Genomic DNA, 24,040 nt, shown 5'->3' on the forward strand with positions numbered 1-24,040 from the left:
CCTTCTTCTCCACATCTCTTGTTATTTATTCATATTATTAAAATATTTATCTTAAATTATTTCTTAATTTATAAAATTAAGATAGATTTTTTTAAAACTTTTTTTTAATATATATATATATTTAAAAAATATAAATATTGTAGAGTTTTTTAAAAGTTTTTCTATTTTTAATTTTGATATGCCATATAAAACATGTATTAAAAAAGAGTTAAATAATAAATTAATAATTATGATATTTTTTCTTCAAAAATAGTAGGATAAGTAGAATATAATTTTGAAAAAGAAAAGAAAAAAAGGGATGATAAATTAGCGAAAGAAAAGCAGTCACACCTTTCCCCTTACCAGGACCAACGAAGCAGACAGCGGGAGCTATGGTACTGCACTGCTGCTTCACCGGAACTACCCTCCATTCCCTCAAACTTGCTGCAATTCCTTACTTCTCCAGAACCCTAACCTCTCGTCTAACGCCCTACTATCCAAGGCCGCTGTTCCCTCTTGCCGTTAGATCCCTTTCTGCCGCCTCCTCCGCCGCCACCTCCACAGACGAGTATCAAGGTAATTTTATATTGACGTTTTTTTAGTTTTGTTTTGTTTTATTATAACACTAAATATTGCGGCGGTGAATATAGTGGTGAAGCCCCAATGGAAAGCTGCAATTGATTTCAAGTGGATAAGAGATAATAAGGAGTCAGTTGCGGTTAATATTAAGAATAGGAACTCCAATGCTAATCTGGAGATTGTTCTCGAGCTCTACGAGAAGTTGCTCAGTGTTCAGAAGGTCAATTTTCTATCTCACTTGTTCACTCTTTTGAAGATAATGTCTCAACCTTTCGATATTTTGCATTTATCTTCAAAATTCATAATTCAGTTGTGCTGTTAGTGAAACTTGTTAACTTGAGCAGTAGCTACTGCATCACTGTATAATCTTCGTGAACATTTAACATTTTACGGACATATATACATACTATAATGGAATTAATGGAAAATGGAATTCAGAAGAAGACACCTGTATGTGACTCTATAATGTGGATAACCAGAGTCATGATATAAGTTTGAAAATCCTTTACGAGGAGTATGAACATTTCTCTTATGTTTCTCTCCTGTTTTCTTATGGTTGGTCTGGGAAAGTTCCAGCCTCCCTCCTGCCAACTGTCTAAATTGTGTTTCAAAGAAGTTCAGAATTAGTTTTTCTCCCTCTCGCCAACTGTGTAAATTGCATGATAAAGAAGTTTAGAATTAGTGTTTCTCTCACATGGCAACTGTAATTGCATTTTAAAGAAGTTCAGCATTAGTGTTTCATACTTTTGGCAAAAATGATTGCGGATATAGGTATCAGGTGGCTGTTAATTGATTAATGGATGTGTTCTGCTGTGTACTTCTTGTTTTTTTTCTTCTTAAGTTTAAGCCATCACCTTAGGTTGTGGGCCTGAGGTGTGGGGGGTTTGGCTTGGACCCCTACCATGTTAATTAAGTAGCAAAAATATGTATAATGACAAGAGGGGGACATGGAACCTTGCCTCAAGTCTACAAAAAAAGATTGCACAACAATCTTGCTAGGAAAGGAAGTAGCCCATGGACAATCCTTTCCAAATATCCAAAAAGAACTTTAACTAACAAAGAAGTTACATTTTTCATATCTTCTCCTAAAAGTAGGAGTTTGCCATTTATCAAGTTGAAGTAGATCCTTTGCCTCTCTATGAAGTTCTTTAAGTGGGTGATAAAAGGTTCTAGTTCCACTTGTAGAGGCCATTTTAGCAAGGAGGTCTGCAGTTTGATTTGTTTCCCTGTAGCAATGAGAAATGGCATACTGATACCAGTGAGATGATTTACGATACCACTCACAATGTGTTTGAGCTTTAGATTGTTGGTATCCTTGTTGATCAACATGTTGGAGATGACGAGAGAGTCCAATTTGATGTCTAATATTGTGAATCGCTGTTGCATGCACCATTGTACACCAAACTTGACTGCTAAAGCTTCAGTCTGGTTGTTGCTTTGACTGTGAACCGGGACAGAATAAGCCATGATGAAATCTCCTCTTTCATTCCTTACCACACCCGCTATACCAGCCTTGTTTGTATCCTTGTAGAAACTGCCATCAGTATTGAGCTTTATCCTTCCAGCAATTGGTTTCTTCCAGCTAACAACAGTGCTTCTAACAAGAGGTCTAATCTTTTCCACATTATTGCAAATATTGACCCAGCTTTCTTCAATAGCTATGTTGGGAAAGGCTTCATTAATTACAGCTTTCATATTCCAAATGCACTGTTTGATCATTTGATATAGATATAATTTACCATTCTCTCCATAACTACAACTAGCCCAAGATTTCCATATTTCCCAACATATCATGATGGGTGTTGCTTGTAAAATCAGCTTGTGCACCATATTTCTTGGTTTAAGGCTCCAACATTTGTTGAATACTCCTCTAATTGGCATTGTATCATGTCTAATAGCCAGAGGCGCACCCATTATTTTCCACATATGTTCAGCAACCTTACCTTCGACAAATGTATGTTGTATACTATCATTTTGTGGTACCAAACAACACACACAATCCACATTTTCATTGTTCCCAAACCTTGATAAAGCTCCTCTAAAAGGCAAATGTCCAAAAAATATCCTCCAACTGATAAAAGAGTGTTTGAAAGGAATTGATTTGTCCCACAGATTAGAGACTAAAGTGTTGATCTGTCTGTGGTTCCTAATCAAGTTCCAAGCAGAGCTATTAGAATAGTGACCATCTTCTGTATCATTCCAGATAGCATAATCTTTAATTTCATCATTTCCAAGTCCAGTAGATGTGATATGTAAAGCTACATGACTAGGAAATGTGTTATAGAGCTTCTGGACATTCCACCTGTTATTTCTCAAGAAGTCTTTTACGTCTGCTTTAGCATTGTCTCTTGTCATAAAGTTTGGACAGATGTTGGCAAGAGCACCCATTTCTGTCCAGTTATCCCACCATAAACTGCATTTACCATTGTTAATTTTTCACCGAATGCATTTTCACTCATATCTCTTGCTCAGTGTTGTGAAAGGCGCTCGCCTTTCGCCAAAGGCGATAAGGCGAGGCCCTCACGCCTTTTCACAGTGTGGCGAGGCGAAGTCAGAAAGGCGACGTAAGGCGCCAATATGGCGATGGCGAGGTGGCGCCTCTTTTAATTTTTTTTTATTTTTAAAATAAGGTCTGACTTGATAATATTAGTCAAAATTAGAGTTTTTTTCAAACTTTCATCAGTCTCCAGTAGCGACTTCTTCTCCTCTTCTCCAGTCGAGCGTCTTCTTCTCCTCTGCGCGAGTCTGCTGCAAGGTATGACCTGTTTTTCTTCTTCTTCTTTTTAGTTTTTCTCGAATCTCGACCTCTTCTTCTTCTTCAGTTCTCTTCTTGACTTCTTCTTCTTCTCTTCTTTTCTTCTTTTCTTCACTTCAGTTCTCTTCTTTTCTTCAGTTTCTTGTTGCTGAACCCAGGATTGTGAATCGAGCTGAAACTGCTGCTCACTGCTCTGTTTTGTTCACTGTCACTGCTGACTGCTGTCTCTATTTAAAAAAAATAAAAATTTAATCCTTCTATAATTATTTCTTCCCTACTTAATTTAGTTTTATAGTAATTAATATAGTATTTATTTGTCCATAAATAAGTGAATTCAATTGTCTTTTGAATTATTGGGTCTTTAAAGTTCTAGACTTTTAGTATCTAGTAGTAATAGTTTTTGAATTGAATTATTTGCTAATATATGTTGTTGCTATTGAGATTTTGGATATTTATATATGCAATTAAATATTTTTAATTTTTGGTATTAATTGGCGCCTCATTTCAAAAAGGCGAGCGCCTCGCCGTGAGGCGAGGCAGGCCCTTGTCGCCTTTCGCCGTCCAAAACACTGCTCTTGCTAGCAGAAGGTGTTTCCAAGCTTGTGAGTTGCCAGCATACCAGTTTTTGCCCACGACATGGATTATAGAACAATATTAGAAAATATTTAGAGATTTCAAATAGAAAATATAAAGGAAAATCTCTAGACGTGTTGTCTTATATTTTCTATCATGTCCCTTATATGTTGTATACTCAATAATATCAAATTATATAAAAAAATTGTTGTGAGAATATTTTGCTTTATGTAACTTCTTTCTTCATGTGGTCTACTGAACTCTACAATTTTCTAGAAATAAACTACCACAAATGTATGAAGCTTATCTTCTAGCAATATACTACTACCATTTTTTTTGCATAAAAATAATGCTAATTTTTTTATAATTAACTATACAAGACAAAGAATAGAAATAAATAAGAAAAAGACTTATTAAAATTGTGTAATTCAACTTGATATTCTAATTGAATTGTGTGGGCCACTCAACCTAAAATTGTTTCAGTGTCATTTGAGAAAAAAGAACATGGTAGGGTCAAAATAACATTAACAAAAACATGGTGGCTTATTAAAAATTATCAATGCGCCTTACAAGAAATAAAAAATGAAATATATTTTTTTTTAATGTAGCCGCAAAATGCAGATTTAGTGCGCCTTACAAGGCGCAACCGCCATGCGCCTTGCAAGGCTCTGACCGCCTACGCCTTGTAAGGCGCATTGAAACCTGCGCTTTGCGGCTGCCACCCTAATTTAGACGATGTTAATTTGATCGTTAGAAAGTTTCCCTTTTGGTTCTAAAATCAATTTTGTTGCCCTTTTGGAATTTTTGACAAATTTTCTTGCCCTTTCGGCTCCAGACTCTGATTTTAGCCATACTCGGCCTAGTACGCCAATTAGTGGCAGCATCCAGAGTAGGAGGAGTTCCAACAGAGTTCAATAATTGTTTAATATAATGCCAAGTATGTAAGTGAAAGGGCAAACCTGGTGGAAGAACCCATGCTGGAGCTATTGGTAGATCTTCTTCTGGTTTGAAGTCAGGAGACCATTTTTGTAACCACATTTGTGCCCATCATTCTCAGTTACGCACTTAAACCAAACTGATTTGAAGTCCTCTTCATTTGTCAGGTCAATGAAAACATTGTAGTTGTCGTAAACACCAATTTTTGAAGAACCCTTAATTATAATCTTCTCCTTAAATTGGGATCTGATTTGTCAATTTGGGGTCGGGTTTTGGAGAATCTACCCACAATTGTGTATCGACACTCATCAGCCATTACTCCATAATACTCAGAAGCTTTGAAGATCACAACCGGCATTCCATCATGGACGGAGTGTCGAGCCTGTTGAATTGAAGTCGAAGGATGAGTAGGATTTGTTGCTGGAGCAGGAATTGTACAAGCATATGATGGTTTCTCTGAGATTCCTTCTGTCATAGCATTTACCCCACAAATATGGTGATTCCCTCCTTGCGGATGTGCTGGAAGATGGCCTCCCGGAGGCTCCATCAAAGGTGGACCGTGTTAGGACACACTTCTATTAGCCGTTAATGAACGTTAGAAAAGAGGAGCGAGAAGAGAGGATTGATTGATATATCTTACGCAATGAAGTCCAATAGATGTGATATGTAAAGCTACATGTCTAGGAAAGGTGTTATAGAGCTACTCCTGGTAAATTGCATTTATATTCCAGATATGACCCTGTACTCTGTAGAGATTCCTTCCTCCTGTCATCTTTCCCTCTCCTTTGCATTATAGGATAATGATACATGACAAAAGGAGCAGGATTTCTGCTCATTACCATTGTCTTGATAATTACAAAGTTTTTTAGTGCTTTGTGTTGCATTCTTAGAGCTTCAATTTGTTCATAGAAGTAACACATTTACATGTTTGAATGATTTTTTGTAGAACTGGTTGTTCTCAATATTAGCTAATTGTTACTCACAGATAACAGGAGGTTGAAAAGTTACGAGCAGAGAGAAATGCAGTTGCAAACAAGATGAAAGGAAAACTAGAACCCTCAGAACGCCAAAAGCTCATTGAAGAAGGTTCATTTCTTATTTTATGTCCACCTTGAAGTTTTTGGTGGCTAGGTTATTCATTGTGTGAATTGTATTTTTCATCAGGAAAGAATCTGAAGGAAGAACTTGTTACTTTGGAAGAAGACCTACTAAAACTAACAGATGAGCTGCAGCAAGAAGCACAATCCATACCTAATATGACACATCCAGATGTTCCATTAGGAGGGGAAAATTCTTCAACAGTCAGGAAAATGGTACTTCTTATTTAATATAGACAGGTGTGCAGACCACATTGTTTTGGTCCTTCTCAAGCCTCATTTACATTCCTTGTATTTCAGGTTGGTAAGCCTGCTGAGTTTAGCTTTGCTGTTAAGGACCACGTCCAGCTGGGAAAAGAGCTAGATCTGTTTGATTTTGATGCTGCAGCTGAGGTATTCTTTCTCACCCAAGGCATTTGTTTTGTAACCTAGAACTAACTTAGTGGCTGTATATATTATCAATACAATCCATTTGTTTTGAAAGAAAAACCAGTCTCTTCCTCACCATGTTACCTTTTGCATACTGGACCATGTTCTTCCCAAACTGTTTCTGCTATCGAGTTATCAAACCTAATGTTGTAGCCGCCATTGGCTTTCATACAGTTATGCCAAGCTGGTAGTAAATTGTGTTTGCTGGTTGAACGTTGGTCTTCCACTACTTTGTTTTTTAGCAGATTGCTTGCATCCAAAGATCGTTGGACACGATTAAGTTTGTATACCACATAGGCAAATTGACCTGCTACCACTGCTTACTTTCAGAAGATGAGTTGGTTATAGGAAATAGGAAATCTTGATTTAGCTTGCTTATGGTTAAGTTAAATTTGCTTTTCAGGTCAGTGGGTCGAAATTCTATTACTTGAAGAATGAAGCAGTTATTTTAGAGATGGGTCTTGTAAACTGGGCAGTTTCCGAGGCCATGAAAAGAGGTTTTACACCTCTGACAACTCCTGAGATTGTACGGTCATCTGTAGTGGAAAAATGCGGATTTCAACCCCGTGGAACAAACACTCAGGTTTGTCTTTCATTAATGTTGATGCCATTTGGATGATTTTGTCCACAATCTGTGATGTGTCCTTTTCAACTTCTGTTTGTGAACATTGCCATTGTGTCTGTAGATAGGTGTTATTACTTTGCTTGAAAATCAGATTGAGAGATAACCATAACAGCCAATTTATTGTTTATCTTGTATTTTTTTTTGAAGAGCATAATATCTTCTCTCTTTTTTTAACTGATTTTTGATGGTGACGCGAAGTTTTTACTCGAACCAAGTCTTGGGCTACCAAGGTAACCCTGGTTTACTGAAAGAAGAGTTTAATGACCTTGACATTGTTATTTGAAGCTAGAGACTTATTTTCCTCCATAGTTTGGGTTTTTAACTTCATATGCAGATTTATTAATTGATAATATAGCAAGCTCTTTACATGAATCATAGTCATATTCTGAACCTCTTACTTGCGACATGTTAGTCTTTAGTTAAATGTATAACTATGTATAATTTACTTTTCTTTTTCATTCTTGGCATGTTTGTCATTGTTCTGGGTAGGCTTTGTGATTTTTTCACTTTTTTTTTTTTTTTGGGTGGGGGAAGGAGAAGCTGAAGCAATATCATTCACTGAAATGAATTGGTTAAATTGATTTAGCTGATGAGTGATATTTTACTAAATGACTGGTAGGTGTACTCCATCGAAAATAGTGATCAGTGCCTGATTGGCACCGCTGAAATTCCAGTAGGCGGAATACATATGGACTCCATTCTGTCTGAGTCTTCATTACCATTGAAATATGTGGCGTTCTCGCATTGCTTCCGGACGGAGGCTGGTGCTGCAGGAGCTGCAACTAGGTTTCTTGTGATTTCTTATCTTCCTGTCATTCTTTTCTTTTCCTGTCTTCCTTTTTTAAAAAATACTTTCTTTCTTCACATAATATATGATGACATATGCTATAAAGAGATAATACATATCCACGTTTTGCAACTTTCATACTTAAACTACGGGGTGTCGTATTACTATTTATTATAAGTGAGAATAGAGAGGAGCTTGGGGTCAAGTTTCTCAATTTACAGAAGAGGAACTAAGTTTCATTAAATGTTAAGAGATTACTCACTACTGAGAGCACACTTCATCGGCCTATCACAAAGCTGGGCCCACCTACTTTTATGCACTCCTCTTCCATTATATTTTAATATTTTCCTTTTTAAATAGTACTAAAAAATAGATTTAAAATATTACATCGAAATTTCGCGTGAGCTGTATAATTGGGATGAAGGAAATAACATATATTATTTGAAAAATTACGTTAAGAATAACATAAATCACAATAATTAACGACTTACAATATTTGAAAAACATATTAACTCTCAAAATTTCACATTCACATGTGTCACATAAATTGGGACAAATGTAGAAACATGTGTTATTTGAAATTATGTTAAGATTACTATTAATCACAACTTAAAAGTATTTAAAAATAGATGACATATATTATTTGAAAATAATGTAAAAAGTATTATAAATTATTAACAATTTAACAGATATTGTACCCGTGCTTACATATTAGAAGTGAGAATGTTTAGGAGCTTAGGGTCGGTCGGTCAATTGCCCGATTTGCCCTTCTTCTTCAACTTCCTCTATTTACTCCAAAAATAGTACTAAAAATCAATTTAAATATTAAAAATTTGGTTAGTTCTTGAAATTTCACATGTACTGCACAATAGAATAGAGTGAGTAATATATATTATTCGAAAATTATGTAAATAGTACAAAAATATAGTTAAAATAGTACTAAAAATTCGATTAACTATTGAAATTTCATATGTACTGCATAATTAAAATTGAGTGAGAAATATATATTATTTGAGGATTACGTTAAATTATGCTAAGAGTTTTGTAAATCACAACAATTAACAACTTAAAATATTTGAAAAACATATTAAAATGTGATTAACTTTCAAAATTTCACATGTGCTACATAAATTGGGACAAGAAGAGTAACATATATTATTTAAAAATTACGTTAAGTATATTATAAATCATTCACATAAATAAAGACAAATAAAGTAACAATTATTGGGTCCGTGCTTGCACGGGCTCATTGTATCTAGTTACCCCCTAAACTACTATGTTTCCAATTTAAACCCCCCCTGGAATGCCAAGTGGCATCGAAGAGTTATTTTACTCTCTTTGTGACATGTGAGAACTAAAATTAGGCAAAAAACAGCAGCCACATTGCATTTTCCCTCCACTTTTCGTATTAATTAGTCTTATTCTTCATTTGTTCCTTTTTCGTATTCAACTTTCTTGGTTTCTTTTTTCTTAAGCTGAAATGTGTATGGCGCGAGAAATGCACACTATTAACTTAGTTTCATTCAAGAGGTTTTTTCGGAGGAAACATTGTAGTACAGGGGGTAATAATGACATCCAACAATTTAAGTATGGAAGTTGCTAAATATTGAAGAGTTCAGGTTTTATTAATTTATTATCTCATATATAAATTCCATGAGCCCACTAAATGTATTAATTACTTTAATATCTAGTTGTTCTGTGACCGTTTGTGCTTAAGTTCCTAGTTTCATCACTGAGCGTCCATCAAAAATGGAAAATCTGCTGAAAATTATATATGTGAGCACATACACAGTCATACATATATTTTTTTTCTGCATCAAGTAATTAATTACAGTGATTGGCTGCAGGGGACTTTATCGAGTTCACCAGTTCAGCAAGGTGGAGATGTTCATACTATGCCGACCAGATGAAAGTGATTCATACCATGAAGAACTCATTGAAATTGAAGAAGAGCTCTTCTCATCGCTTGGATTTCATTTCAAGTGCGAATCTTAATTTCATATATACGAGGACCAATTTATGCATGTTTAGTTAATTAGTTGATCAGTTTTGTGCACCAAACATACAGTTGTTTTTCTTTCTCCATTTCTTATAAGCAAAGCATACTGTGTGCAGGACACTGGACATGGCATCTGAGGATCTAGGTGCACCAGCATATCGTAAATTTGATGTGGAGGCCTGGATGCCAGGATTGGGCCGTTATGGTGAGGTAGGCAATGGCACCAAGTCTATTTTTTTTATCCAGATGTACAATTATCACATATTTAACGTGGAGCTGCACTGTCCATAATTTCTGCAACTATTGGATCGTTTGGATGAGCGGTTGAACAAAGCTAGAACAACTGAATCACTGCTCTACCTTGACTTGATTCTTTATTTTCTTTTAACAATATTCTAATCTGCTACATTCTTTGTTCAACAGATATCAAGTGCATCAAATTGTACAGATTATCAAAGCCGGCGGCTGGGAATAAGATATCGCCCCGAATCATCATCATCAGCAAGTCCTAAAAAGGGCAAAAATGCAGCTCCGACACAGTTCGTTCACACACTAAATGCTACAGCATGTGCAGTTCCTCGAATGATAGTTTCCTTGCTTGAGAATTTCCAGCAAGAAGATGGCTCAGTTATTATTCCAGAGCCACTGAGACCATTCATGGGTGGGCTTCAGATTATTAAACCAAAACATATACAGAACTGAAACAGGAAGCACATTTAATATTAGATTCTGTATCTTTCATCATACTTTTTTCCCATCATCTTTTTCAGTAGTTTTCATGTTCAATTCGGCAGTAGATTGGACAGACGTTTAAGATGAGTTTAAGTTTATATAAAAGTTGAATATTTATCGTCATTGGAAATTGCAGATTGGCTGTTTGCTTTGAGGTTATGGCATTCTGACATAAGGTGTTTGTTTATATATCATTTTCTACTTAGTTACTAGACTTGTTTACAAAAGGATTTGAACCCATGCGCGCCTATTTTTTCAGTAAAGATTGATAGCATGTTTCGTCAAGCTTTGGGAGGTCAAAAATACCTGTTTTTAAAAAGTGAGGTGTTTGGCCAAACTTTTGAAAATAAGTAAGTGTTTATGTGAGTATAGAAAGTTGTTTTTCATAAGTTAAACATGTAGCTTTTTCCTAAAAGCACTTGTGGAAAAAATACATTTTAGAAGATTGGCCAGGTTGTGAGTCATGCTGTATTCGATACTTGTCTTCGACCCCTTAATCTCTTGTTTTCACTTGCGTTGTAAGGCATTGAAAAGAAACACGAAAGAATAGACAGACACTACATATTATGCTATTCTAATGAAATATGCTGTTGATTAAAGCATGAATTATCTTGAAAGATAATCCTGTGGACAATAATAATCCTGTTGGGGGACAATACGCATAGAGGCTCTACATATACAACATATATTAATGTGACTGAAAGATCTTATTGTAAATACAGTTCAAACTAAACAGTTCCTATCCCCTCTTGTGAGAAAAAAAATAATTCTCAAACCTCTCAGTTACTAATCTGCCAGTAAGCATATTTATCTCTGTTGTGCGCGGTGCATTCATAATGCAAAAACTGCAGCTGCCACCTTTCTACAACTTGAGTTTGGTAACATCAATTTTCCTGGGAGGATAAGTATATGCCTCATAGTTTATTACTTGTCCCAAACTGCTTAATTTTGTAACAGTAGTAATCAAGTCAACCTGAAATTAGACAGAGTTGCTGTTAAGGCTTAGCATTAAGCATGTATTATTTTAACATTATACAATCAATAACGTGTGACTAATTATGTGGATGGAAACCAAAGGGAAAGAGAGATAACAAAGAGGAAGCAATGTCACGTCTTTGTGCAAATATTCCAGGTAGTTAGTTGCTTTAATATGAGTTGTTGAACTGTTATGATGGTGGTGATTCACATGAATAGATAGCCTCTTATTATTTATCCTTGATGAGATTATCCATAGATATTGTGAAGGTCTTTTATAAATTTAAGTAGGGAGCATATACTAGCCTCATAATCAGTTCGAGACACTGTTTCCCTGCTCCTTTGGTACTTCTGAATCCAAGGAAGAACTTCTGGATCACTGGCGAGTAGGGTCTCTGTTGCAGCTTGATCAGGACCCAAGAATGCAGACATTACTGCTAACTGCACAGACATTGAAATTATAGTTAGTTACTCTTATTCATTCACTATAAAGATATTATAACGGTAAGAGAAAACATTACCAATTGATCTTGTTGGTAAATGCAAAACTACTTATTGACAACTGACAAAAGACATGCATAGAATGTATAATGCATTTGTAAATTGTTTAGCTCTTTGTTCAGACTTCAGGGTATCATTAGCTAAATGCTGGAATGATGGATTGAACCTTAAAGTTTTATTTTTTTGGGTACTTCAGGTGGAAACAGTACAAATAGATATCGTACCTTTTGCCAAAACTAAGAAGGAAAATATGTCAATTACCAAATTGATTTTTTTCAATAAGTTGCAGAACTATTTTTTGGCACCTAACAAGGACACACATAAAAGTACTGCTTTTTTATTTTTTTGTAAATTGTTCTACAGTTTGTCTAGAGTATCAGCTATTCAGCTATATTATCTTTGTAATTGTGGATGAACATTAATGTTTTTATTTTCTTTAAGCAAGCAGGATGTGCATGCCCGAAGACTTTTTAACTTTCAGTTGATACATCATTCTTATCTGGTTATGAAAAATTAGGGGAACATGTTTTTTCTGTCCTTGCTTTTGAAATTTGGCAGTCTACTGACTGCACATAGACACAAAGTTCAATGTGGATTACAAGCTAATGGAGGAATGCTTATGGCAGTATTCTGCAGCAGTAGCAAAGCTGAGGGTCTACTCCGTCTAGTAAGGTCATTCCTCCTATCTTTCCCATTTTTAGTATTTACATGGAAGTGATACTACTTGACAGAATTGCTAAAGGGATCCCAATTATTTATCCTCCAAAAGGAGATGTTACCATAACTAGGTCCAAAATGTACAAATATGCTGTCCCAAGTAGTAACTACTCTTTTACCTGACGAGGGCCCAAGCCAACAGCTTTGAACTTGTCTTTCATTTCCTGCACACTTGCTTTATCCCACTGAGGCACCCTTCCCTCTGGATCAGGCTCCTGGGCATCTGACCTCCCAAATATCCTATCAAATTGGCCCCACTGTGGACAGAGAAAAATACACAATCAATCTTAAGCGACAACTTCCTTTTTTGGAGATAAATAACCTGAAGGAACTACTTAATCGAATAACCATACAGGTACTAAATGATCGACATTTCTCTTCATTTTGCTCAAAGTGTTTTTACAAGTGAAGTTTCACAAGTCATGATATATAATTGACGTTTCTATTGTAACTTTAAGAATCAGAAACTGAGGTTATATTATACTGTGCATTATTCAGATGTGGAAAGAACATAAATTAGTTTGAGCACCCTTTTGATTGCCTCTCCTCTACTGTGTTCATGGCCTCTCTCTCAAGACATTAAGTAATATAAAGGGGAAATCCATGGAGTTCAAAGATAACAATGTTTCTGCACTAATCAAGGAAATTAAATACATCCAAAGAAAGCTAACCTGTCCATTAGAACCATATGCAGAGTACAACAAAGTCCCCTTCTCTACATTACCACCACATTTGCTAATTGCAGAAGCGATAAAGGTCGATTTGACTGCACTTTGTGCTGCATCAAGCAAAAGAAACGTAAGTGACAAAATTTGCCAGCTAGGTGCTAAAATTATCTGAGGGAATTATGACATTCAAAAGAATCCTAAAGTTATCTATCTAGGCTTATGATATTCATTAGTTTTTCTTATCAGTGCAATTTTAGCTTGGGACTATATGTGGACACTAAATAACGCTATACTTGGAAATGCAGCAGAAAACAGGTAGGATAGAAGAGATTGTAGAAGATAACAGTCAATGCTAGATTTCGGTAATTGTTACATTTGAGAGGCTGCTTATAGGTGGGTACATGAGTAAATCCATCAGACCACCTCCCATCAATTTTATAAATTAAGCAAGAACATGAATTTGTTGGTAAAACTCCTCTAAGGTGTATTCATATTAATGATGCTTGTTTAACAGAAGCATAAAGCTAAACATATAACAAAACTAGCATCGATCTAAAATCACTTACCGGCAAATTGGATGAGATCTGCATATGAGATTGGTCCACCTTTGGAATCTGAATCTATAACCTTCTTTGATTCCTCCAACAAATTCAAAGCAGCATCATGCCCCTTATTTTCTGGTCTGCTGATCTCTGAGCTTCACATAGGGAATAAGGGTACAAGAAAGATGAATAAAAGGCAAGGTAATATCTCAATGGTCAATCAACTTTCAGCAAAAAGTGAGATCTCATCCTAGAACATGACACTTGATGCAGATAATTAGCCAAGCTAATGAACACAGTTCATATATCCATAACATTTCCATCAAGTTTCAGTCTATGACAGTAGAAGTCCTGAAACCTAACAGAGAACTTAAATGCATTTGGATTGAAGAAAACATGACCAGACAATGGCGAAAGCAGGATTTTCATTGAGAGATTCATAAAGTAAATAAAATAGACACACGAAATTCAACATCTAGTATACATATATAAATTTTCTTTGGCGAAGGGTATTCGATGAACCCCCTTCTAGAGACGGATTCATGATTTTTTATGAGTTCCTACAGCGACCTCAAGTTAATACTCAATAAGAACTGTTTTAACAGTCAAATATTTATGATTATTTAATAGATTTCATTATATATATATATATATGTGTGTGTGTGTGTGTGTGTGTGTGAGAGCAAAAATATTGGGTTCACATGAACCCATAGTTAGGCCTCTACATCCGCCCCCTAGCTCCGCCACTGTGACCAGAGTCTTTTTTATCCAGTTTCAACTTAAAAAACAGGAGATACAAAAATGGTACATCTGACTTCATGGGAGTATAACACTTTATCCAAGGCAATAGGTTGATGAAAAGAAAGTACCTGAAACGTATGGATCCATTGGGACCCCCGGTTTTTGTTGCCTGCAAAATATTCCTCAATTACACAAGTCTTTTACTTTTCTCAGTCAAGATAAAGGAGATAATGGTCTCTGACCTTATCATATGTTATGGCATCGTTAAGTGCTAAAGTTAGTAAGGATGGAATTATATCCGGATTTGCCTGGAAGAAAACAAAGACAAATAAGGTATAGAAAACTTTTAGAATTTGTATGTTCAACTTGAGTAATTAGCATCTGTTATTAAAGATTCACCTTTATAGCATCATAAAGAGTCAGTTTGATCTTTGCTGTAAATAAAGAAAAAAGGAATCTCAGTTCACTAAAATGAAGCATGCCAGATTTGCTTGTGAGAAGAAAATGAAGACTTTGCCAAGCTTACATTGAAAATCTGACCGCTGTCTGCGTTGTATCAAATCAGCAGCATTAGCTACTTCGATGAATGCACTGGATCTTGCTATCAAGTCCTAACAGAAATTACAGCTGAAAGTAATCATCACCTCAACACTCTTATATTGTTAGATGAGATAACAGTCCATAATGTAAATTTGTAAAATTTATAACTGCATATACATTTGACCACAATACAAATTTGTTAATATATAGCTACATATGCATTTAATAGATTTTTTCAACAATAACTTTATCTCTAGTTGTACAATTTTCCATCCATCTTACATAGACTACTTTGAGTTTATCTGCATGTAAGCACTTTCTTTTTTCTTTCAAAAGATAACTTGTACTAAAATGAATGAGTTATTAGGGAAAAAGGTGCTGGAGAAGTTTGTGCCTCCTTGAATTCTGAAAGTAAAGAAGAAACTAATATAGTTACCTTCAGTCAGAGAAAGAAAGTGCAGACATATATAACCTGTTAGTACTAATAGTTACTCACTCCGTCCTAATTTATATGATGTAGTTTGAATTTTTCTGTGGAGGGTTGAGAGAGCGAATGACCTTAGAGCCTTTGACAGTAATCATGTGTTACAGAATTTGGATCTTTAATAGGATGTATATAAGCAAAGACCCTAGATAGTAGTGAACATTATTTTTCAGCACTAAGTTAGTTGGTTTTTAATTGGAAATTAGACATTTTTACTCATTGTTAGACAAAACTACGTGCTCACAATGCATATTGGATTGCACTACATGACAACATGTTGAAGTTCAACTCATTTCTTCTGTTGACAGTTAATGTAAGCATGTTAGACACAATTGATGTGTTCAAGATGCACACTGGATGATCACAATACACTACATTGTTGAAGTTTAACTCATTTCTTTCAACAAAGCAATCCTGCTTAAATGGAAATAAGGGACTCACCATGCCTACTGCTGCTCCAACAGATTGAAGAATATCACGTCTATGAAAGCGATCCTCATTATTAAGCTCTGATCCAAACTTGCAACAAATCATACCCTGCATTGCTCACAAACAAAAAAAGAAAATAAAAAACAGTCAATACCACTTTGGAGAAAAAATTAAATTCACTTAGTACAATGGGGGTTGATTTCTTAGACCACTCAATTAATAGTTATTATCTCAGAAAGTCATCATTCTTCTTGATTTCAATTTTCTTCAACAACAACAATAAAAAAATGACTTCCTAAGATAATAACTATCTATAGAGTGACCATCTAAGAAATCAACTCGTACAATGGGCAACATTCATCCCAACCTCACAACTTTCCATCCATTCCATGACTTGTACTAACAAAATAACTCATAAAGTTACAATCTTTATTATGTTAGTGGCAAGAGAAACAAATGTAAGTGATCATGAATAGAATAGCATGCAAGTAAAGATTTTAAAAAAACCCAATAGCATTAATTTCAAGAAAACATGAGGTAAAGCACATAGAAGTTCAGCATTTCAAAGAAGTAAGAAAAAGAGAGAGGATTACAGGTTGAGGAGGGTGTCTTGAGGCATTGCTAATGGAAGATGGTGAAGGAATCAATGAAACCAAAGAGGGAAGTGTTGAAGCAAAAGAGACCATTCCTTCTGTGTTGCTATTAATTTCAAGATTCTGTGTGTGCAGCACAGGGGAGAAGAAATTGAAAGATAGAAATGGTTGGAAGAGTAGTGAAGGAGAGAGGATAGTGATGAGTGAGTGGGGCCTTCAAAATCTTTAGTTGTGTTGTGTTGAAGACAATTGTGTTATCCTATCCAAACTCCAAGTTAGATTCTAAATTTAAAAATAATTATAATGTCTTTTTTTAACCCTTTCTTTATAATTTTAAATAAAATACTTTTTCCTTTTCTTTGCAAAAATATATAACTAAACATAATTCCTTTCTTCGAAAATTTCAAATACAATAAGAAAATATTTTATTTGTATGATCAAGCACCTACTAAAGGAAAAATATCAATTTATAGCCAAATTTATGCGAGACCCAAAAATATTTATTTATTGTAATAGAAACTACCTTCGCCGAAATTTGCCCTTTTTTTTCCGTCTCTCTCAAATTCACTATTGATAATAATTTGATATCTTGAGCTATTTATCTTTGTTCGTCATCTCCGCCTGCTTGATCTTCAGGTCAGTATTATATCTCTCTGCTCTATTTACCTTTTTTTTTTTCTTCAGTTCGGAGTATTTGATTTGGACCTAGGGTTATAAACTGGTGAATGTATGTATTTTCCAATTTGTACTTATGGTAATTGAACATAACTTCTTATAGGGTTCTTTTTGATATATCGAAGGAGTAGGGCTTCAATTTAGTTTGTTTTGATCTTTCGAGCACCTCTCTGCATTCAATAGTTGGTTAAATGATTTGATTTGTTGGAGCTGCAGCATCATAAGCAAATTATATTGTTAGATTTTTGTTGTGAGCGTCCTGTTTGGATAAGCCATCTTGGATTGATTCTTGACGTAATGACATCAGAAATTAGTACACTCTACATAGGAATTTTACTGCTCAATTGTATTTTCATGTTGATGATATTGGTAAATATCAGTTATAGTTTGTTGTTTAGGTTTAATGTCTAACATTCGGCTGCATTTTGATATTTATACCGTTCTATAGTAGCATAAAGAGGGAAGAATAAGGTCTTTCATTTACTACATTTTCTTAGCTAAAAAGACTGGAATTTTACAATATTCTTACTCTTCTTTGCTTCATGATCAACGACTCCAAGCATTAGTTATATGGTATAGTTGTTACAGATTACCAACTTCTTACTATAGCTGAATGTTTCACAAAACACTTCTTATTTTGATTAATAAATGAATAGATATTGAAGCTGTGCAAGTTGCTCAAAAGAGTTCGGTTACTCTGTGTTTTACCTGTCTGAATTTTATTTGTGATTTGTAGATGATTTGGGAAATTTAGGAAATCTTATGGCGGATAGGGCTTATGAAAGGCACTCAGCTGACTACTTATGTCTGTGTATGTTAAAAAGGGTATTTCACGGTTGTACCTCCAGTTTCTATGTTTGTTGGTTGTGGGTAGCCTTAGAGATTATGAAGAATGAAAAGAATTGGAGGAGGGACAGAAGGTAGGGTCTATTGTTGCGGAGTAGAGAGGCCTGACGACTAAGTACATGAACCTTAAAGATGACTGAACCTAATACTAAAAGTTTTCAAACAATCATGCAGCCTCACCTAATCTTCAAAATAAAGCTTGCAATTGCTTAATAATGAGGTGGATAGTTAATACAGGATCAGCATACCTATATTGTGGAACTTGGAACAAACAGTCAGGAACTTGACTGGCAAGACAAATAAAGCAAGCTGGCAAGACCAATTAAAGTGTGTTGCTTGTGAACTGATAGAGTCTCGCATTTCTTTTTCTTCTATAAGAAAAACTTATTATACTTCAAATAGTCCAAGAAAAGTTGAGTTGTGAGACAATTGGTGCAGAACCAATGAATGTACATGCTTCATGTGCTGAGTTCATTTCCCTAGCCTGTGGAAATGCAATCTGCATTATAGAAACAGATATATAGATTTTCTAATTTGTTAATATTAGTTGCTTCATATTCAATTTGTTGCTGCGGCTTCATATATTGTATTCTGGCCACAAAGTAACACAAAAAATTTAAAAGGAAAAATAAAGACTAAAGCTTTGATGGTAAACTGGAGTAATATATATATAATAGCTGCACAAATCTAACTACTAGGTCCTATCCTGCGGGGAATACGAGCAATTAGTTGGTGATTTGAGACAGATAGTTGAAATATTGATGACTTCTCATGTGGAATCAGTCAAACCTAAGGTCCAGTCCTTCCTAGCAAGCCCGTAAGATATTAATGGGTCTAAATCAAAAAGGTAACTACAATGTTAAATGAAGAGACAGCTTAGAGTATTTGCATACACCTTGTAGTTATTCTTATCCAACAATATATCAAAAGATATCAGGATATAAAAGACAAGCCCTTCACACTTTTTCCACAATGTTGTAGAGTTGAGAGTGGTATAGATGTCAAAGTGATAATTAGGATATTAATTCGGGGATCCAAAATAAGCAAATAATATTCTGGAGATCCTCTTTAATGATGAATTGGAAAACAGTTTGAGTCCATGCTGCCTTGGTACACACAAGGCGTTTCTTTTTGTTAGAACTATTATACTTAAGAGATATATCACATAATCAAAAAGGTAAGATAGGAACCCTATTTTGAAGAGGAGTCCTACTGTGAATGCTAGGAAGCTTGGTAGACGAAAGAATTGCTAACATATATGTAAAACACATGACTCTCAAAACTTTTTATATATCAAAACACTTTTTTTTTGAGACAGCAACAATAGACCACTTACTTTTTTTGATCAGGTAAAAGATTTTGTTAACAATAGCAGGGTCATCTTGGCCGTATACATGAGGTATACCCAAAAAAAAAGAAGGGAAACGTACAAAATATGGTTCTCTCCAATAGACACCCAATTCTTTATACAAACAGGAACTTCATTTGTGCACCAAAAGAAAATAAGGGATCGGAGAGTACTCCTCAAATGAGCAAAGCTCGTCTCCACCCCTTCAAAAGCTCCCCTATTTCTCTCCCTCCAAACGACCCACATAAAAACTAGAGGAGTAACATTCCAATCCTTGTGTCTTCTTCTCCTAGCTCCACTCTTCCAGCTGAACATCAACACCTCCACGGATGTTGGCATTACCCAAGAACACCAAACCATCTAAAGATATCCTCCCATAACCTTGTAGCGAATTTGCAATGTAACAGAATGTGGTCCGCATCCTCACCCGCCTCCATTCAAAGAAAACACTAGCTCGTAAATGCAACCTTCTGTTTCCTAAGATTCTCTGCTAGAAAAACCTCCCCTCTAGTATCTAAGCGAAGAAGCACACGTTTCTGGGCATCTTAGGAATCCAGACCGAGGCATGTGGAAAACTAACTTCTGCCCTGACCAGAAGCTTCTCATAGAAGGACTTAACTGAGAGCGAATTGTTATTCCCAACTCCAACTCCCAGTATCGGGTCTGTCAATCAGCTGGAAGACCTTTAATGATACAAGTTAAAGTAAAGTTTCAGTGGGATATTGCGTATTCAGTTGATTGTATACAAAGATATATTATTACAATATACGTTTGTATGCATTTCTTTGCTTTCCAGGACTATCTACATAACATGGTTCTTCGTTTTTAAGAGTTCAAGAAATTTGCTACTTCATCAAAAATATTTTTTTTTGGGATCCGATGCGGACACAGTTGAGATTCAGACATGTTGCATATTATTCTAGTTTATGTTTTGTTTTCAGCATTTCTATAGATTATTCTAACCAACAGTTAATACACATTATTAGCAGCATATAGTTACTTATTGCTTTTATTTTTGAGAAAATAGCCAAAATCCCCCTCAACCTATTAGCCAATTCTTAACTACACACTTATTCTATTACCTCCCTAAACTTTTTAAATATGGAATAATCACCTCCCTAAAAAGTCATAACCAGTTTTATGTCAAAGGTGTGCAACACACGCGATAAATCACTGTACATTCATTTTTTTTAATTCTTTTTCTTTTTTTCTTGTAAAATATAAACCTAATCAAAATATTAATTTAATAATCCCCTGTAAGATTATGTAAAGTTTCCATTTTTATCTAAGGTAGAAATTAAAATTTACAAAAAAATGCTTTCAAATAGAGATTGTTTTTCCAAAATACTAATGATTTCTTTAGAGAATAATAAGAGAAAATGAGGGAAAAAATCTCTACACCAAATTAAAGAAGAAGAACAACTCCATAGCTAGTCTACATAAACTTTCAATTTGAAATCGAACCCAAAACAAAAATTCACAAATAAGAATTCACAAATGCGGGAGTGAAAAACAAATTTGGTAGAATGGAATTAGAAAGTGAAATTTCAAATTCACCATTGTTGGTTCATTTTGGTTTTGACTTCTTTTTTATTATTATTTTTTTTTGCTGAAATTATGAGGGGTTTAAGAAAAAACTTGAACTCCATTTTTTGAGCTTCATATATGAAAGTTTCTTATGAGTTAGGTGATTGTTGTTGCTAAAACGGTTGATGTATGATTAACTAAGCATAAATCAGTAGCTACAAACTGATTTGGAGTTCCTAGAGACGAAATTTAGAAGACCACCATTGAAGGACTTTGAGAAAAACTTGAAGAAATCATGAAATGGGTATAACAATTTTTTGATATAAGAAAAGGGAAAGAATTAAAAAGAAATGAATTAATTATATAATCTCCAATGAGAGACTGCCACATGGACTATTTAATTCAATTTTAGTCATTTTATATCTTTTTGTTGAACCCTTACGTGCCTACAAGAGGTGTATTCACCTTCTTGGACAGGTCAGCGTTTAAGGGTCACAAAATATCGAAAATAAAATGTTCAGGGGGGTAATAGGACCCCCGTGAAATATAAGTGTGTAGTTGAAAATTGGTCAATAGATTAGGGAGGCATTTGGCTATTTTCTCTTTATTTTTGGATATACTAGACCATATGCACTATCCTTGTGGAAGTAAAAGTTGTCATATCATATTTGTTTTTATTTTACTCCATTACTCGACTAATATTCAAATTGTTTCATCTATTTCTTCAAATAATGATGTTGCAGAAGTTCTTTTTCAATTTACTCTAAATTCAAACTTTAAATAGTTTTAACCATATCAATTGGCCATCTGATAATCACCACCTCCTGTTAGCATATGTATAGTTGAAGCTCTGTGAAAGAGTGAGAAGTTGCTACTAACTTTGAGAATCATGTATTTTACTAGATTGGTTATTTCAAGTATACTAATGCAGACTTGAGTGTATTACGTTGTGTAAGAATATTTAAACTAACTATTTTGGCGCTCTAAAAGGAAAATGGTTATAGTGATACAACGACCACTACCTTTACCATAATAATCAGGTTTTGAGATCTGTGACTTTGTGCTAAAATTTGCTTTACACTTCCTTGCATCCGGTATGATTGCATGAAAGCAGATGAGCCACACAATCACTTGTTAAGTGCCTCTGCTGGTAAGAGCTGTTTTAATCTGGCTTTTGACTCTGTGTACTTGAACTTCAAAAACTAATTAAAATTTAGAACACTATTATAAACGTGTTTATCTGGTAATGTTCATTTTCAAAACAGAAAACTATGATAAACTAGCATATTATCTACATGTTTAATTTTTGTTAATTTATATGGATTTTTCTTTAACGAAGTCGGTGAGAATATCTCAATCATGCCCCTCAATTGGTAACACTACTTAGTGATTGTCGAGTGCTGGTAACTTTGCTACTTCTATGTCTTTCTTTCCCTTGTAATGGACTTTGCTGATACTTTTTATTCTTCTTGTTTGTTAGCTTTCTTACTGGATTAATTACTTTTGCAGGAAGTTGTGGATACCTTACCATACAACAAAACTATTGATTTTCTGAGGTTTCTCATAGAACTCAACCAACTTACGGATATCAAGAAACTTGTAAAGCAAAGCGACATAGAGAAGACCTTGCTTTGCAGTCTTTAATGTGGATTAAATCCTAAACCTTTGACGTCCTCATTTTTTAAAGATATAAACAGGGAGATTTCACACACCGTTCAGAAATAATGGCTTCGTTTGGATCTCTTAAGCAGGCTATCTTTGACAGACAAACAAGAAAACAGCAATACCAAGATCACATACGAGGCCTGAATGCTTATGATCGCCACAAGAAATTCCTCAATGATTATGTTGGATTTTATGGAAGAGAGAGATCCACACAAGAAAAGTTGCCTCTTAGAACAGATCAGGATACTCTTAAAGAAGGATACCGATTCATACGAACTGAGGAAGATGATATGAATCCATCTTGGGAGCAAAGGCTGGTGAAGCGCTACTATGACAAGCTATTCAAAGAATATTGTATAGCTGATATGACACACTATAAGAGTGGCAAGATTGGTCTGAGATGGAGGACCGAAAAGGAAGTGACATCTGGTAAAGGGCATTTTGTCTGTGGTAACAAACACTGCAATGAGAGAGATGGTCTAGCAAGTTACGAGGTGAATTTTTCATATGTTGAAGCAGAAGAAAACAAACAAGCCCTGGTGAAATTGGTAGCCTGTGAGAGATGTGCAGAAAAGCTTCTTTATAAAAAGAGGAAAGAGAAGGATCAATCTAAAGAAGACCTGAAAGATAAGCATCGAAGGAAAAGGGGAAGATCTGTGAGTGATGATGAACATAAGGATGATAATTACGAACGAAGGAAAATGGGAAGATCTGTAAGTGATGATGAAAATAAGGATGATAATTACAAACCAAGGAAAAATGAAAGATCTGTAAGTGATGATGATACTAAGGATGATAATTACGAACGAAGGAAAGGAAGGAGTAGAGGGTCAAAGGGCCCAACTTCATCTGATAATCCGGATAATGAGAATATGGATGAGTATCTGGAGGGAATGTTTCCTTGACAGGAGGTTACTGATGTTTTTGTAGAAATTTTGAAGTTTTCATTAAATTTGTTTAGATTGCAACTAGGTATTTTTGTTTGGACAATGGAGAGGAAATTTGGTTGGAAAAGCTCGAGTAAGGTTGTATTTTTGAAAGGCTAGACTGGTTAAGAAATATATGAAGGAACGTGGAAACGCTGGAAGTGGGGAGCTCAAGTATTCTATTGGGTTGTCTGATCATCCATTTAAAATCAAGAAGTGTAGCAAGTGATGTTTCTACTTAGTTTTCAACAGTTTTTTTGCTAATAAGTAGCTCCTCGGAATGTAAATATATGATCCATGTACACTTATGTTGGTTATGAAGTTTACTCCTTTGACCTAATGGATGTCTCATCTTCAATATTGTAGATCAAT

The 24,040-nt window shown here is 35.0% G+C and overlaps 3 protein-coding genes across 5 annotated transcripts; 2 read left to right on the forward strand and 1 right to left on the reverse strand.

Annotated features, from left to right (window-relative positions):
• The first annotated feature begins 293 nt into the window (after positions 1–293).
• LOC102585223 (serine--tRNA ligase, chloroplastic/mitochondrial) lies at positions 294–10,614 on the forward strand. Its single transcript, XM_006363228.2, has 10 exons — positions 294–555; positions 630–778; positions 5,815–5,908; positions 5,987–6,135; positions 6,220–6,312; positions 6,752–6,931; positions 7,593–7,759; positions 9,608–9,742; positions 9,876–9,969; positions 10,183–10,614. The coding sequence occupies exons 1-10, from the start codon at positions 372–374 to the stop codon at positions 10,459–10,461; spliced, it is 1,524 nt and encodes a 507-aa protein (XP_006363290.1). The 5' UTR covers positions 294–371; the 3' UTR covers positions 10,462–10,614.
• Positions 10,615–11,063: 449 nt separating this feature from the next.
• Positions 11,064–16,917, reverse strand: LOC102585566 (thylakoid lumenal 29 kDa protein, chloroplastic). The gene is made up of 11 exons (XM_006363229.2): positions 16,682–16,917; positions 16,101–16,196; positions 15,162–15,246; positions 15,035–15,069; positions 14,878–14,943; positions 14,764–14,804; positions 13,919–14,049; positions 13,356–13,462; positions 12,804–12,941; positions 11,773–11,907; positions 11,064–11,464 (listed from the first exon to the last, which is right to left on the reverse strand). Exons 1-11 carry the CDS (start codon positions 16,772–16,774, stop codon positions 11,354–11,356), a joined length of 1,038 nt encoding a protein of 345 aa, XP_006363291.1. The 5' UTR covers positions 16,775–16,917; the 3' UTR covers positions 11,064–11,353.
• A 234-nt stretch (positions 16,918–17,151) lies between these two features.
• LOC102585902 (protein FRA10AC1) lies at positions 17,152–24,039 on the forward strand. Of its 3 annotated transcripts, XM_015303367.1 has the most exons (3): positions 17,152–17,317; positions 18,093–18,167; positions 22,587–24,039. In XM_015303367.1, the coding sequence occupies exon 3, from the start codon at positions 22,802–22,804 to the stop codon at positions 23,645–23,647; it is 846 nt and encodes a 281-aa protein (XP_015158853.1). In that variant the 5' UTR covers positions 17,152–17,317; positions 18,093–18,167; positions 22,587–22,801; the 3' UTR covers positions 23,648–24,039. The 3 variants fall into 3 exon arrangements, with proteins under 3 accessions (XP_015158853.1, XP_006363292.1, XP_015158854.1); XM_006363230.2 differs by lacking the exon at positions 18,093–18,167; XM_015303368.1 differs by lacking the exons at positions 17,152–17,317; positions 18,093–18,167 and adding an exon at positions 21,212–22,227.
• Position 24,040: the final 1 nt, after the last annotated feature.

The sequence above is a fragment of the Solanum tuberosum genome, unplaced genomic scaffold, assembly GCF_000226075.1.
Source record: "Solanum tuberosum cultivar DM 1-3 516 R44 unplaced genomic scaffold, SolTub_3.0 scf00404, whole genome shotgun sequence".
Taxonomy (NCBI): domain Eukaryota; kingdom Viridiplantae; phylum Streptophyta; class Magnoliopsida; order Solanales; family Solanaceae; genus Solanum; species Solanum tuberosum.

What these genes read in the sequence shown, in the direction of transcription:
- LOC102585223 (XM_006363228.2), top strand. Translation starts at nt 372, where the DNA reads ATGGTACTGCACTGCTGCTTCACCGGAACTACCCTCCATTCCCTCAAA. An exon ending in CCCGTGGAACAAACACTCAG is followed by an intron (nt 6,932 to 7,592) that starts GTTTGTCTTTCA and finishes AATGACTGGTAG; the next exon opens with GTGTACTCCATCGAAAATAG. An exon ending in GCTGCAGGAGCTGCAACTAG is followed by an intron (nt 7,760 to 9,607) that starts GTTTCTTGTGAT and finishes GATTGGCTGCAG; the next exon opens with GGGACTTTATCGAGTTCACC.
- LOC102585566 (XM_006363229.2), bottom strand. Translation starts at nt 16,774, where the DNA reads ATGGTCTCTTTTGCTTCAACACTTCCCTCTTTGGTTTCATTGATTCCT. An exon ending in CAAGACACCCTCCTCAACCT is followed by an intron (nt 16,197 to 16,681) that starts GTAATCCTCTCT and finishes TGAGCAATGCAG; the next exon opens with GGTATGATTTGTTGCAAGTT. An exon ending in CTCTTTATGATGCTATAAAG is followed by an intron (nt 14,944 to 15,034) that starts GTGAATCTTTAA and finishes GTTTTCTTCCAG; the next exon opens with GCAAATCCGGATATAATTCC.
- LOC102585902 (XM_015303367.1), top strand. Translation starts at nt 22,802, where the DNA reads ATGGCTTCGTTTGGATCTCTTAAGCAGGCTATCTTTGACAGACAAACA.